General features: G+C 41.1%; 1 protein-coding gene across 1 annotated transcript in view; it reads right to left on the reverse strand.

The window, feature by feature from the left end:
• Nucleotides 1-17142, reverse strand: part of cacna1eb (calcium channel, voltage-dependent, R type, alpha 1E subunit b) — a 219205-nt gene that overhangs the window by 151247 nt on the left and 50816 nt on the right. The window contains exons 4-9 of the mRNA XM_060920316.1: nucleotides 16114-16217; nucleotides 12221-12379; nucleotides 11850-12040; nucleotides 7533-7636; nucleotides 6496-6611; nucleotides 4514-4567 (exon numbers count right to left, since the gene is read on the reverse strand). Coding sequence (XP_060776299.1) covers nucleotides 4514-4567; nucleotides 6496-6611; nucleotides 7533-7636; nucleotides 11850-12040; nucleotides 12221-12379; nucleotides 16114-16217 — 728 coding nt within the window. The remainder of the gene's footprint in view (nucleotides 1-4513; nucleotides 4568-6495; nucleotides 6612-7532; nucleotides 7637-11849; nucleotides 12041-12220; nucleotides 12380-16113; nucleotides 16218-17142) is intronic.

The following is a 17142-nucleotide window of genomic DNA, read 5'->3' on the forward strand; positions in this document are numbered from 1 at the left end:
GGCGACAGCGCTAACCACTACACCACCGTGCGGCCTGCATCAAATATATCAAAGAGTTTACAATGGCTTAAGACTGAATAAAGTTTTAGGAAGGGTTAATACTATTTGTGCTCTCTATAACGTATAAGTCTTGTATAAGCCTTGTACTTTGGTGTTCTAAGTGTGCTAAATCTCTACTACATGCTCTGAGAAGAGGAAAGACTGGGGAACATTTTAGAGAATAAATATAGAACAACTCAAAGGGTAAAATTAATAGCGCTGCCAAGACGATGTGCCTCACTGCAAACATAAATGTAGTAAAGCTTTTTACAGCACAGGAGTAATTTAACTAGAGATGCGTACTTAGATCTATTTGTATATTAATGTTTTAGAGGACTGAATTATAACAAGGACCTCATACCCTACAGGGTCGCAGGCAAGCTGGAGCCTATCCCAGCTAACAACGGGCGAAAGGCGGGGTATACCCTGGACAAGTCGCCAGGTCATCACAGGGCTGACACATAGACACAGACATCCATTCACACTCACATTCACACCTACGGTCAATTTAGAGCCACCGATTAGCCTAACCTGCATGTCTTTGGACTGTGGGTGAAACCGGAGCACCCAGCGGAAACCCATGCAGACACAGGGAGAACATGCAAACTCCACACAGAAAGGCCCTCGTCGGCCGCTGGGCTCGAACCCAGGACCTTCTTGCTGTGAGGCGACAGTGCTAACCACTATAGCACCATGCCGCCCATTATTATTATTATTATTATTATTATTATTATATTCTTTTAGTCCTGGGTATGACTTTAAACTGCAACTGGTGGTAAGTCTCAGGTCTGGGAGGACTTGAGTATTGGAGAAAGTGGAGTTATCCGTTAATCACCATTGCTATGGGTTAAATAGTACATCACCAACAAGGCACTGGCAGCAAGGCACTTTTCAGTGCAGTGTGGCAGATGAACCCAACAGGGTCAATGGCACACCACCAGTTGGCATGCAGAAGAGCCACTCAAATGGCCAACAGATGGGATCACTCGGCAAGTCAGTTGTCACTGCAGGGCAACTTCCATACCCGTCAGGTCTGTGGCACTTTTGTGCACCACTTGGCATCAGGTCTGGAAGTCCAGAGAGACAACAAGGTGGGGACACGCCATTGTTTGTCTTACCTTACTGTGCAAGGGACTTCATTAGGAGAGAATAGTATGTGAGAGCTCACGAGGCCAGGCATTCTGTGACGGCTCAGCCAGGCCATTTATGCCGCTGGTGTGGGCGACTCTGTCGCTCTGGTGTGGGCCTTGTGGCCCATCTGTTTCTATGCATCCTAACGAAGCAGTTATCATTGTTTGTGATGGAGAGCCAATGATGATGATTATTATTTATGAATGGAAAAATCAGTGTATTAATTGGGAAAAAAAGAAAACTAAAGGTATAAATCCCAGTTTTACGCCTGACTTTTCGTCACATGTTAGAAAGGCATGTGTTTCTATCACTTGCTATCTTGTATCTTGGTGTATGGGGTGTCCAGGGTGGGATATCTACCTCTCTTTTGGGAGAAGTTGTACTCCATTTTGGAGTAGCTCCTGCACCTTTGGTCCCCTCCAAAAAGAGACTCAGCGCTCACCTGTGGCTCCAAGTAACTGTAACATGCACAGCAGCCAAACCATGGGCAATGGCTTTGACTGGCCGGCTACACCTGTTTGAGAGTAACCGATGGGCCAGCTACCCACGGTGATTAAGTTTGGCTACCTAAGCATGTGAAGTCTGGATTTTGGTGGACTGTACGAAAGAAACCACTATGTGGTTCAACAGGCAGAAAGGTGATACACCAGCAACACATTGTGCAAAATCTAGAACATGGCAAGACACAGATGATGCCCTGGTCATCCACTGAACCTGGCTTCACCTCCAGCCATCTGGACCTTGTCCTGCCATAGGATCTCGGTGGAGCATAGGAATGGAGAATGAGGCTGATACTGCACAAATCTCCCTCAATTAAATCCAAGTCGCACATAAGTCATCTTCATCATCATTCATCCACTAACAACAACAGTGAAGATGGCGATATTCCCCCAGAAGGATGAACAGAATCTTGTATCTTTCTGTAACTACATGGGTCTAACTCACAAATACTTCAAATGTAATTGACCCGTTTTTACTGTAAACTGTATTTTAGAAAATAGACAATCTAGAATATGTAAGGAATAATATACTCAGGGGTATACTGTTATAGGAAAATAATCATTGACAGGGTAGTATGATGCATGTTGACATAAGGCAGAGTTACTGTTACCACCCCAAAGTTGGTGATTTTCCGAACAACATGTCCTGAAGTGTTTTATTCCTCTTATACAACAGGAATTTGCCTATTTACTTATTTTAAAAAAAACAACAAAAAAACCCTGTACCTTTTTATAAGTTAAGAGAGCAGTTATATTTAATGATGGTAACCGTCTTCCAAACAAGTTATTTCCTATTATCACTTATTTCTTTAATCTGTTTGTTATTGTTCTTTTAATAATCTAATGTTTTAAATAAATTTTTCATGGAGTATACACCATACAAGTCCTTGTTACTAAATAATTAATTACTTTTACTAGAAGGGCTCTCAGTAGAGGGCATACCTCCACCAAGCCACATATTATCAGCATCAAAATCAAATGACTTGAACCTTGGATAATACTAAAGCTGTCCACCAAATTTCATCCAAATCCATTCCCTACTTTATGAGTTACATTGGGAACAGGCAAAAAAGTCCTAGATCCGCATACATATCTGGATCCTGGATCCACATAGATATCTGGATCCTGGGTCCACACAGATTTCTGGATTTGCATCAAAAGCCAATCAATTGTTCCTTGGCCAATGGCCTACCTTTCCTACAAATTTCATCAAAATCCTTTCACTACTTTTTGAGTTGGGCGGCACGGTGGTGTAGTGGTTAGCGCTGTTGCCTCACAGCAAGAGGGTCCGGGTTCAAGCCCCATGGCCGGCGTGGGCCTTTCTGTGCCGAGTTTGCATGTTCTCCCTGTGTCCACGTGGGTTTCCTCCAGGTGCTCCAGTTTCCCCCACAGTCCAAAGACATGCAGGTTAGGTTAACTGGTGACTCTAAATTGACCGTAGGTGTGAATGTGAGTGTGAATGGTTGTCTGTGTCTATGTGTCAGCCCTGTGATGACCTGGTGACTTGTCCAGGGTGTACCCCGCCTTTCGCCCATAGTCAGCTGGGATAGGCTCCAGCTTGCCTGCGACCCTGTAGAACAGGATAAAGCGGCTAGAGATAATGAGATGAGACGAGACTTTTTGAGTTAATTTGGGAACAGCCAAAAAAGTCCTGGATCCGTATACATATCTGGATCCTGGATCCACATTGATACCTGGATTTGCATCAAAATCTAATCAATTGTTCTTTGACCCATGGCTCACCTTTCCTCCAAATTTCATCAAAATCCATTTACTACTTTTTGAATTACGTTGGGAACAAAGAAATCCTGGATCCACATACATAACCAGATTTGCATCGAAATTAAGAAGAAGAAGAAGAAGAAGAAGAAGAAGAAGAATTGTTCCTTGGTCAATTGTTCTTTAGCCTATGGCTCAATTTCATCAAAATCTCTTCACTAATTGTTGAGTTACGTTGGGAACAGACAAACAAACAATCAAACAAACAGAAGTGAAAACATAACCTCCTCCAACAAAATTGGCGGAGGTAACAAACACATTAATATAAACCTGTGATTTGCCTTGCTGGCACTACTGTCAGAGCTGCTGTTATAGAAAATGAATCAACCCCTTTTGACCAGTTAAAAATCACTAATTCAACAGTGCTGTGGTGTAAAATGCAATAAGCCACTGAAGAATGTGTGTGAGAGTAAGGGTGTTTAACTTAGTGACATTTACACAAAGATTCTATAAAACCGAAAAACTATAAAAACTATAAAAAATTCTATAACATCATGACAAAATCCCATGCTCAAAAATGAATTAAATTTATAATGAGTAATATTTACTCTAAACAATTTTTCAGTGATGCAGTGGAGTCGGTTACCAGGACACTTCGGTTGCTAAGCAACATAACAGGCAAACATTAGATTGTTCTATGGACTGATGGTTTTATTGGTATGAAACTTGGCACATTAATACAAAATTCAATTACTGTGATGCATCAAATATATCAAAGATTTTACAATGGCTTAAGACTTAATAAAGTTTTAGGAAGGGTTAATACTATTTGTGCTCTCTATAACGTATATGTCTTGTATAAGCCTTGTACTTTGGTGTTCTAAGTGTGCTAAATCTCTACTACATGCTCTGAGAAGAGGAAAGACTGGGGAACATTTTAGAGAATAAATATAGAACATCTCAAAGGGTAAAATTAATAGCGCTGCCAAGACGATGTGCCTCACTGCAAACATAAATGTAGTAAAGCTTTTTACAGCACAGGAGTAATTTAACTAGAGATGCGTACTTAGATCTATTTGTATATTAATGTTTTAGAGGACTGAATTATAACAAGGACCTCATACCCTCTAATGCAGACCTTCCAGAGTTCTTATTCTCTTCTGCGAGCATCACTTCCTCTGTGGAGAAGAACAAAAAAGAAAGAAATGACAATAAGCACAAACCCTTTGAATAGTGAGCAGTGTCAAAGTGAAACGCCAAAAAGCCTCGTGTTTGGAGTTCATCTTTTGAGACTGATTAAAGTTCTCTGTACCAGTGTGGTGCTTAAAACTGATCCCTTGTACTGTAGAAAACAATGACTACACTGATCCAGTGTCATACACACACTCACACATACACTCGCACACTCCAGTCTGTGAGTCAGGCTCACCTCTTTGCTAACCCTTATCTGCGTGGGAGAACGAGTTTGCCATGCAGCTCCTACAGAAGAGCAGAGGCTTCACAGAGCTGCTATGTTTCCACACACTACCGCTTACCTGCTCGCTCGGCTCAGGTGGGAGGCAGGATCGAGTCGTACCGGGGTGGCGTGGGCAACTAAACTGGGAGGCCTTTTAGCAGAGCTGAGAGGTTTACACTCAGTAAACTTGGAGTAGTGGGAGATCATACAAGATCATATGACTCACTTTCATGAGATTAATTGGTTCACTGATTGATTCAGTCATCAATTCATTGATTCATTGAAATGCAGCCCCAGACTCATCAAATCTCTATCAACTATTCAAACACTTGGACAATCTCATCTGGATGCTATAGGTTTGTACCTGTACCAAAGAACTGCTACTGTAATCATAAAGACAGTCCTTTATTCATCCCAGGACTCTTACACTGAGCATGCTTTTACATTACATTACAGGCATGTAGCAGACACTCTTATCCAGAATGACGTACAACATACCCAGAGCAGTCTGGGGTTAGGTGCTTTGCTCAAGAGCACATCCACCATTCCTACTGGTAAAGGGAATCAAACCAGTGACCTTTTGGTCCCAAAGCTACTTCTCTAACCGTTAGACCATGGCTTCCCCTTCCAGCCGTCCATTATCTGTAGCCACTTATCCTGTACAGGGTTACAGGCAAGCTGGAGCCTATCCCAGCTGACTATGGGTGAGAGGCAGGGTACACCCTGGACAAATCATTGCAGGGCTGAAACATAGAGACAAATAACCATTCACACTCACCTACAGTCAATTTAGAGCCACCAATTAGCCTAACCTGCATGTCTTTGGACTGTGGGGGAAACCGAAGCAAACCCACGCAGACTCCGGGAGAACATGCAAACTCCACACAGAAAGGCCCTCGTCAGCTGCTCGTCAGCAGGACCTTCTTGCTGTGAGGTGACAGTGCTAACCACTACACCACTGTGCCATCCCATGGCTCCCCTTTTAACTAAAATAAGTCTGGAGAAAGGTTCTTTGCTTCAATGAGACCAACAGTGAACTTTTTACCTTTGGGGAAGCCATAGTCTAAGTGTCAGAGAAGCAGCTTTAAGACCAAAAGATTACTGGTTCAAGTCCCAGGACCAGCAGGAATAACTGAAGTGCCCTTGAGCAAGGCACCTGCCCCCCAGGCTGCTCTGGGTATGCTACACGTCCTTCTAGATAAGAGCATCTGCTAAATGCTATTAATGTACTGTAACAAAGATAGTCCTGTATTCATCCCAGGACTCTCATACTGCACATCCTTTTAATCAAAATAAGTAAGGAAAAAGGTTCTCTGGTCTGCTGAGACCAACACTGAACTTTTTCCCTTTGGTACGAAGTGCAATATTTTCCAAAAACTCAACATTGCTCACCATACTGAAAACACACTGAAGCATGATAATGGTAGCATCAGGTTGTGTGTTACCCCTGGCCTATTGGTTACTTCATTGACTTGTCTTTTTTTTAATTCCTCATTGATAATTGCTAGAGTCTGTGAATTGCCTTTTGTCTTATTTTTCATTAAGTGTCTTGATTTTTGGAAGTAAGGATACTATATCACGGGTCAGTGGTACACTATAAAGCACATAAGGACCCAAAACTGCAAATAAGATAATTATGAAATATTGTACCTGCTCGGTCAATCCATGCGCGGTAGCCATTAAGCTCCCTCTCCACCTGCTGCTGTCGTCTAAGCTTCATGAAGGCTCGTCGGTTCTCTACACGCTCCCTTTCTTTAGCAAACTCACTATGGGGGAACAGGAAACATATTAAGTACCAGGGCAAACGTCAAACACACACATAGGATTTGAAAAAATGAGCAGTGGGAAGGGAGTTTGGCTTTATTGATGACTTACTATTACTGGACAGTGACAGCACATTTTCTCTTTCTCTAAATGTTAGTCACACAGGAAATACATGTCCTTTCTAACCGGGGATTATGAGGGCAATAAAAATACTGATTCTTGTGTACAAGGGTATATAGTGCCTTGCATAAGTTTTCAGCCCCCTGAAACTTTTCTATAGTGTGTAGTGTTAGAACCTTGAACTGAAATTGATTTAATTGGGATTGTATATCATGATTTGATGATTCTGCCTAGAGGAGGCTATCCACCTGATTGGGTAAGGAAGGGATTAGTCAGAGAAGCAACCAAGAATCCAAGGATAACTCTGAAGGAGCTGGAGATATCCATACCTCAGATGAATGAATCTGTTCGTTGGACAAACATAACATGGGCACTCCACAAAACTGTCCTTTATGGAAGAGTGGCAAGCCATAGGACATCCTGTTTGGCATTTTACAAAAAGCATGGTGGAGACTCAGCAAACATGTGGAAAGAAGCTCTCTGAAGTTTTTCACCTTGGTACAAAGTTCTCCATTTGGTGAAAAACCCAACACTGCTCATCATCCTGAGAACAACATTCCTACAGTGAAGCATGCTGGTGGTAGCATCATCTTGAGAGTTTCCCTTGGCCTCTTGGTTGCTTCTCTGACTTATCTTTATAGTGTTCAGAATTATACATAGAAGTAAATGTCAAAGTTTTTACCATATTAAGGGTTTTTCCAGGCTGCCAGACATATTTCCAAGGATCGATGCCATTTGCTAAACAGAGCATGTTACATTTTTTCCTGTGAGACAAACAGGGTTATGTTCTGTGAGGTTCTCACCCTGAAAGGACACCAAGCACCAGGTTTAGCACAAAGAAGGAGCCAATAATGATGAGGGGAATGAAGTACATCCAGTTCCATGTGGGACCCAGTGCATCATTAGTCTGAGGACATATCGGACAACAGACATGTTATTAGCCTACTTTCATGAAGCTGACAGACAGTCCAAAACAGCCGAAGCCAAAAAAAAAAAAAAATTACCAGCCCAAGGTTATACCAGAACAATATTTCATTTACACAAACGTTATCTCTTAAATCTTAAATGATGCAATTGTGTATTGTTGTTTATTGGACTATAAGACATCTGCTGCAATGCCTGAAAAACTGGCATCACGTACAGTAAAGTGGTACAGTAGTTTGTGCTTTAAACATGAAAAGGAGTTGAAATTCAGTGTAATCAGAACAAAAAGATGCATCCACCCTCACACAGTGAGTCTGATGAACCTGTGTTGGTGTAGGTCTCCTGACAGCATAACAGCTCTTTCTCCCTCATAAACAAACATCATCAGCACACTGAACTTCAGTAGCGTGATTCTTTTTTATTATATAAAATATTGATATACTTCATATCTAAAGGCCATTCACAATAATATACTGTAGATTAGTGCCGGGATTAAAAAAAAAAGTTTTCATCAGAAAATCTTGTTTACTTCATATTTTAACCTGCACTTGAGAATAAGGTGTGGTAAAGAAAGAAAGAAAGAAAGAAAGAAAGAAAGAAAGAAAGAAAGAAAGACAAAAATGGGTGCATTTGTTAGCTTTATGAAAATGCCACATGGGAACCTCATTAGTTTAAGGACATATGGGACAACAGAAGCATGATTAGCCTCGTTTCTTAAATCTGATGGAACATCCATAATGGTAAATGCCAAAAACATGCCAAGGTTACACCAAAATCACTAGCATCACTGTATCAAAGTGATTCAGTATCACACAACTCCAACTCCATTCACACTTAATGTTGAGAAGCTTAATATTATTGTTAACAATTTTGTGTTAACATCTGACTTTTTCCAATCACATCATTTACACTTTTAACTTCATATTAGATTTAATATGCGATAAAGCTGTATCTGTTTAAGAGCTAAGGGCCTTAGTCAGAGCTGAGTTACACATAAGGAGGATTCATTATCAAAATTTTACTGTATCAGTATTCAGGCATCCAGTGACACAATGAGATTTTATTGAACAGAAGTGTAGAGTTTATTGAACAGAAAGCCACACCAAATCATAGGATGGTCCAAGATCCAAAATACCAGAATGTCCAACAGGAAATGACAAATAGCTCAGAATTACAGATGATGAAGAAGGTTAAACTCTGCAAAGTGTACCTGGAAACTACTGTTTATATTCTGTCTCTCAATGAGGAAGTGATGGGAATTAGGTGAGCTCAGTATCCTGGAAGTGGGTTAGTACATGTATGATGGTGTTGTGGAGCAAATTTTAAGATGAGTCCAAGAGAAGATGTAACTTGACCTTGAATGTTAATTTTTACCTTGAAATAAGAGCTATTTACCTGCTGTTATACCGACTAGTGGCCTAGTGGTAGTGTGTCCGCCTCTCGATCGGGAGATCGGGAGTTCTATTCACGGTTGGGTCATACCAAAGACCATCATAAAAATGGTACCTACTATCATCTGGCAAGGCATGCTGCAATACAGATGTGCATGGGGAGTCAAACTCTTGTGGTTACCAGAGGACTAGCCCCCCACTGTAACCCTAGCTATGTGAGAGGCCGAGGGCTATGGAAACGGAGATCGGCGCCGCCCGATGCGCCACCATACAGGTTGGGCCTGGTTAGTACTTGAGTGGGAGACTGCCTAGGAATACCAGGTACTGTAAGCGGCGTGGGAAGGACTTTGATTTGATTTTGACCTGCTGTTATATTGAAACACTGAATGAATAACTGTCTGGTGGGGAAGTCATGGCCTAATGGTTAGAGAAGCAGCTTTGGGCCCAAAAAGTTGCTGGTTTGAGTCCCTGGACCAACAAGAATGGCTGAAGTGCCCTTGAGCAAGGCATCTAACCCCCAACTGGTATGTTGCTCTGGATAAAAGTGTCTGCTAAATGCCATTAATGTAGTGATAAGGTGGATCCTTACCACATCCCCTACATGATAGACCTTAGTTTGCTTATAAGACTACTATTTAAGGACTAATTTATTTAAAATTTTGTCTTTTTCTCATTCATATACTATAATATTAGATTAGCATTCTTAACTCAACATTAGCATTCTTAACTCAACAAAGTGAGTGATCTACAGACACTGATAACTGCTATTTGTTTTTTTTTTATTTTTTTATTCTATTTTGCACAACCCTTTGTGTTTGTTGTCTGTGTTGCTGTTTGTGAAGTTGTGTTGTTGAAATGTGTGTTGTTTGCATGTTATATGTGATGGTGAGCCAAAGATAATTTTCCACCTTGGTGGACAATAAAGATTTATTCTATTCTATTCTAAAATGTATTTGATCATGCTTTGCATTTATGCCAATTGTATTCCAACTAACAGCAAAGGGGGAAAAATGTTATTTCAGTCTGCATTTTCTAGCCCCGGCTATATTATATTGGGGCTTATGCAAGTCTAGATACAGTATTAATCTGGCAAAATTGGAGATGTGAACTAAGCTGCAATGCTGATTCAAAAAAAGTTGGGATGCTGTGTAAAATGTAAATAAAAACAGAACACAATGCTTTGCAAATCCTTGGACTGATATTCAATTGAATACAACACAAAGGCAATATATTTAAGGTTCAACCTGATGAACTTTATTATTTTTTGTAAATATACACTCATTCTGAATTTGATGCCTGCAACATGTTCCAAAAAAGTTGGGACAGGGGCAACAAAAGACTGGGAAAGTTCTGGAATACTGAAAAAAAAAAAAAACACCTGTCTGGAGCATTCTACAGGTAAACAGGTTAATTGGTAATTGGAAAGGCTCAATCGTTCACAAGCAAGGATGGGGTAAGGTTCTCCATTTTGTGAAAAACTGCATGACCAAATAGTCCAACGATGTAAGAACATTTCTCAGCGTACACTTGCAAAGAATTTACGGATTTCAACATCAACAATCCATAATATCATTAAAAGATTCACGGAATCCAAAGAAATTGCTGCAAATAAAAAGCAAGGCTGAAAACCAACACAGAATGCCCATGACATTTGATCCCACAGGCAGCAATGCATTAAAAAACGATATGATTGTATAAAGGACATTACTACATGAGCTTGGGAACACTTTGGAAAACCGTTGTCAGTGAACACAGTTTGTTGCTGCACCTACAAATGCAAAGTGAAAGCCATATATCAACAACATCCAGAAACGCCACTGAATTCTCTGGACCCGAGCTCATCTGAGATGGACTGATGCAAAATGGAAAAGTGTGCTGTGGCCTGATGAGTCCATGTTTCAAATTGTTTAGGGAAATCATGGACATTGTGTTCTCCGGGCTAAAGATGAAAAGGACCATCCAGATTGTTACCAGCACAAAGTTCATAAGCCAGTATTTGTGATGGTATGGGGTGTGTTGCTGCCCATGTAACTTGCACATCTGTGAGGGCTCCATTAATGCTGAGAGGTACATACAAGTTTTGGAGCAACATATGCTGCCATCCAGATGATCTCGTTTTCAGGGACATCCTTGCTTATTCCAGCAATACAATGTCAAGCCACATTCTGAACATGGTACAACAGCACAGCTTCATAGCAAAAGAGTGCAAGTGCTAAACTGGCCTGCCTGCCTCCCATCGAAAATGTGTGGCACATTATGAAAGCAAGAACAGGAAAGAATTTCACTTTCAAAACTTCAACAATGAGTGTCCTCAGTTCCTAAATGCTTACTGAGTGTTGTTAAAAAGTAAGGTGATGTAACACAGTAGTAAACACACCCATGTCCCAACATTTTTGGAATGTATTTCAGGCATCAAATTCAGAATGAGTGTATAGTTACAAAAAAAAAACAATAAGGTTGATCAAATTCAACATTGAATATCATGTCTTTATATTCTATTTTATTGAATATAGGTCAAAAAGGGTTTGAAAGTCATTGCATTCTGTTTTTGTTTTACACAACATCCCAACTTTTTTTTTTTTTACAGTTAGGGTTGTAAATGTGTAATGTGGCTGAAAATGCAGAGAAATTTCCCTGCATAAATTTTGACATAAATTTTATCTTAAATAATCAATTCTAATAATACGGTAATTACAGAGTTTATCATCTGAAATGACCAAAATTCCATCAATGTTCAGAGTTATCGATGTTTAAAAAGTGATCCTAAGTAAAAGTGGTTGATTTGTGCAAGTGATGCAAGCTTACATTATAGAGAACAGCAGTCCAGCCCTCCATAGTGATACACTGGAACACTGTGAGCACTGCAAAGAGGATGTTGTCGAACTGAGTGATGCCGTCATTTGGCCCAATCCAAGTACCATTACAGTCGTATTTCTCTGGACACCTGCGCACGCCACAGGCAAACTCCACTTCGGAGGAGTCCACTGTCTCGTTATCTGATGGCAATCCAAACACCCACCCACCCAAAAAAAAAATCTCATAACACAACAATGGAAAATTTCCTAAATTTACACCAAAGAGGTGCAATCTCACAGCAGTGTTATCAGTTTCAGCTTTATCTCCAATCTGCTTTAGTGCTTTAGTTTACAATTATATTATTTAATGATGATCCTAACCGAGGATGGCAGGTTGAGGAAGGCAAGTGTGGTGCAGCTTGCCGCTGTAGAACTCCAGGCCGATGATAGCGAACATCAGGATAGCAAAGAACAGCAGGAGGCCGATCTGCAGCAGAGGCACCATCGCCTTGATGATGGACTTCAGAACGATCTGCAAACCTGAAGTTACACATGGAACTGTTACTTCAACATCACCGCAAAATCTGTGGCAGTATGGATAATAATTACAAAATTTTTAATACAAGTGATGACGACTACTACTACTACTACTACTACTATTACTACTATTTATTATGACGTAATTATATGTTTTTTATTTACAAAGAACACGTTTTAGGTTTGGGCCGCAAGCTGGCCTAGTGGTTAGCATGTCCGCCTCTTGACTGGAAGGTTGTGAGTTCTACTTGCAGCTGGGCCATACCAAGGACTATCATAAAAAGGGTGCTTACTGCTATCTAGCAAGGCACGCTGCAATACAGATGTAAGTAGGGAATCAAACTCTTGCTGTTACCAGAGGACTAGCTCCCCACTGTAACCCTAGCTATATAATAGGCAAGAAGCCGAGAGCTACTGAAACAGAGATTGGTACCACACCCATGTGCCTCAAGAGCTGGTTAGTATTCGGACAGGAGGCTGCCTGGGAAGACCAGGTCCTGGCATGGAAGGGACGTTGAATTTTGACATTTTAGGTTTCCAAACATCCATCCATCCATTATCTATAACCGCTTGTCCTGTGAAGGGTCGCAGGCAAGCTGGAGCCTATCCCAACTGACTATGGGTGAGAGGTTGGGTACACCCTGGACAAATCATTGCAGGGCTGAAACATAGAGACAAACAGCCATTCACTCTCACATTCACACCTACGGTCAATTTAGAGCCACCAATTAGCTTAACCTGCACGTCTTTGGACTGTGGGGGAAACCGGAGCACCCGGAGGAAACCCACGCAGACACGGGGCGAACTCGTTTCCAAACATTCATCTTCCAAATGGTATTTATGAAAGTAACATATTAACAGACCAATTTTATATATTTTAAAAAATTGTGATTGCTTTCTAGTTATATGGCCAAGTTCATGATTATGTATTTAATAAAACATAGCATGGTATGCTGTTATAGAAAAATAACAACTTTAATAATACAAAGAGCACCTCACATCACCCCATTGTTGTTTTATTCCTCTTATATGCCATACCAATTTTCCAACGATGACATTTCTTCTTAATTAAAGAATGAAATGTCATACTTTCTATTCATTTGTAGTTACATTTAATGTTATGGAACATCTGCAAAACAAGTTAGCTCCTCTTATCACTTACATTAGAGCACCTTTAAGCAGTCACTGAGATCCAGTTGTCCGAGATGCTTGGGAAAAAATGACCATCTGATTCCCTTTTAAAGACAACTAATGCAATTACAGTTTCAAAGCACTGAAATGTCTGATTCGACTTAGCTTTGGACAGCACTAGAGATACAGTGTAATTATATACATTCGCGTATTCATGATGTAATGTATTCATGAAGGCACGAAGGCAATTACAGCCTGAAATTCAAAGACACTAGCTCCTGTGTTTGGTGTGACCGCTGATGAAGGTGGCTGGCTTATTATGAAGATCAATGATAAGATATTCTAAGGTGGGCTATTTATAGTGAGCAGGATGTAATTGTTATTAATGAAAGAAACCAGAGAATGAGCTCAGTGAGAGAATTCCTCAGGATGCTCAGGATTCAGTTGAAAACTAGTCTGAACCATATTCAGACAACTAGTTTGAGGTATACACGAAGGATTGATAACAAACCGTATTTAAATGGTTCAATCCACTGATTCCAATTGTACAGGTTGGGCCAAAAATTTGGCCAATGTGAAACTGGAAATTTTAATACATTTTCCTTCTGAAAAGTGGTGCATTTCTGAGTGAAACGTTATACTTAGACAGGCAGACCTGGGGTTTTACCAACTGGAATTTGCTTGTGAAAAGTGAGCATTCCAAAATTGAGTAAAATCTAGATGATAGCTTCTACCTACAACTGAGATCATCGTCTTGAAAACATCGCTGCTTCTTGGTTCTCTGTGCCAGAGAGACTTCAATAATCCAAGACGTACTTGTTTACTAGTTTATCAGCAGATACTGAACTAAATAGTGACAGATCCTTCTGGAAAATCCAGCTTAGTCTAACCAGCAAGCAGCTGTCAAACACTGGTCAAACTGGTTGACCATTGGTGCAAGAAAAGATATTTTCCAGCTTCCTTATTACTGTATGTAGACAGGTGGCACGGTGGTGTAGTGGTTAGCACTGCTGCCTCACAGCAAGAAGGTCCTGGGTTCGAGCCCAGTGGCTGAGGGGGGCCTTTCTGTGTGGAGTTTGCATGTTCTCCCCGTGTCTGTGTGGGTTTCCTCTGGGTGCTCTGGTTTCCCCACAGTCCAAAGACATGCAGGTTAGGTTAATTGGTGGCTCTAAATTGGCCATAGGTGTGAGTGTGAATGGTTGTTTGTCTCTATGTGTCAGCCCTGTGATGACCTGGTGACTTGTCCAGGGTGTACCCCGCCTCTTGCCCATAGTCAACTGGGATAGACCCTATACAGGATAATGGATGTATGTAGACATTATTGGTAATTCAGTTTCTACCAACAATTGCCAGCTGGTAAAGATGGTCTACCAGTTTGACCAGCTCAGCCTTTGCTAGTCACTCTAGTACCTAGTCAAGTTAAGTTGCATTTCCAATTTGCATATTCATGAATACTCATAATTCATGTTATTTTTCTATACAGGTAAAGGTGTGATGTTGTTTCAAGACAATGTTGGGAGTTTGTTGAGAATTAAAGAACATATTTTAACTATGTATTTTTCTACATGGTTTAAAGGTAGACTGACTTTCAGATTTTTCAAGTGTAGGTCACAAAACCATTTCCCTGACACCCAATTATTTTTGTTTAGTGCACCGAAAGTTACTGAATTCGAATCACAGACTTCCAATTTTATTTTATTTTTTAAAATAGAACAATTAATGAATTGAGGGCCACGTGGCCCTAAATTCTCCGCTATTTTTTCCTACGGGCGGCACGGTGGTGTAGTGGTTAGTGCTGTCGCCTCACAGCAAGAAGGTCCTGGGTTCGAGCCCCGGGGCCGGCGAGGGCCTTTCTGTGTGGAGTTTGCATGTTCTCCCCGTGTCCGCGTGGGTTTCCTCCGGGTGCTCCGGTTTCCCCCACAGTCCAAAGACATGCAGGTTAGGTTAACTGGTGACTCTAAATTGACCGTAGGTGTGAATGTGAGTGTGAATGGTTGTCTGTGTCTGTGTGTCAGCCCTGTGATGACCTGGCGACTTGTCCGGGGTGTACCCCGCCTTTCGCCCATAGTCAGCTGGGATAGGCTCCAGCTTGCCTGCGACCCTGTAGAAGGATAAAGCGGCTAGAGATAATGAGATGAGATGAGATTTTTTCCTACTTCACCATGACCCAATTCAAGATACTACATCATGCATCATGTGGTGGGCTTTCCTTGTTTGCACAAGGCATTGTGGGATACAAATTTGAAACAGAAGAGAAAAATAGAGGACGTGAGTGTGTGAATGAAATGTGAAAAACCAAATACAGTAACAGAAAGTGAGAAGAAAAGACGTTATGTTATATACGAAGGAAAGGAATCGCTGGACCAAACTAATAAATATCGGCAGTCAGGAATCCCCTCAAATTAAATAACTTCTCAGCCACAGAATGGCCTGATATTTTGTGAGATATTACAGAAATAAACATATATCACAATAACCAAATTTCAGAGAGAACTAAATTTCACCAATTTTATGAAATCGAAAGGCTGTCTCACTTTAACTGTCACATTCTTGGTTACTCTTGAGCTGTGCACTTAGAATTCATTAAATAACATTGAGACACTTACTGGGAATTCCTGAGACGAGTTTGAGAGGTCTCAGGACTCGCACTGCTCTTAGAGTCCTCAGGTCCACTGGGATGTTCATGTGAGCTCCAGCAGTGGCCAGGATCCTGCATTTAGCACAATAAATCACACACACACACACACACACACACACACACACACACACACACACACACACACACACACACACACACACACAGATGCCTCATCATTGACCCATTTTCAAATACTTCATACCAAAAACAGGAACACAAAAAGGCCCGACATGCTCTCACACTTTCAAATTCATATCAGGTTTTAAAAGGTTAAGGTTACACACTTTGAAAAAAAAAGGGTTCAGTAAAGGTTATTAAAGGAAGACTCTCTCCGAAACACATGAAATATTAAAATATTTCTGAAATGTTCAGTGCTTGGGCAGCATGGTGGTGTAGCGATTAGTGCTGTCGCCTCACAGCAAGAAGGTCCGGGTTCGAGCCCCGTAGCCAGCGAGGGCCTTTCTGTGTGGAGTTTGCATGTTCTCCCCGTGTCCGCGTGGGTTTCCTCTGGGTGCTCCGGTTTCCCCCACAGTCCAAAGACATGCAGGTTAGGTTAACTGGTGACTCTAAATTGACCATAGGTGTGAATGTGAGTGTGAATGGTTGTCTGTGTCTATGTGTCAGCCCTGTGATGGCCTGGCGACTTGTCCAGGGTGTACCCCGCCTTTCGCCCGTAGTCAGCTGGGATAGGCTCCAGCTTGCCTGCGACCCTGTAGAACAGGATAATGCGGCTAGAGATAATGAGATGAGATGTTCAGTGCTTCTTGTGTTCATTTGTTGGTTGGTGCTGTATTTTTGCTAAAAGATAGCTGATGTCTATCACACTAATGTCCGAGCAGGACACTGTTGTTGCTATCACAGTTACAATGGAGCTTCAAATATTTCAGTGACCTCAAGGATCGGACCAGGATAAAGCACTTACAAAGTATTTGAGGAGAACAACAAAAATCCTAACATGATTTGAATATATACAGTACAGCATTTTGCAGTTAAAAAC

The sequence above is a fragment of the Neoarius graeffei genome, chromosome 1 (assembly GCF_027579695.1).
Source record: "Neoarius graeffei isolate fNeoGra1 chromosome 1, fNeoGra1.pri, whole genome shotgun sequence".
Classification (NCBI taxonomy): Eukaryota; Metazoa; Chordata; class Actinopteri; order Siluriformes; family Ariidae; genus Neoarius; species Neoarius graeffei.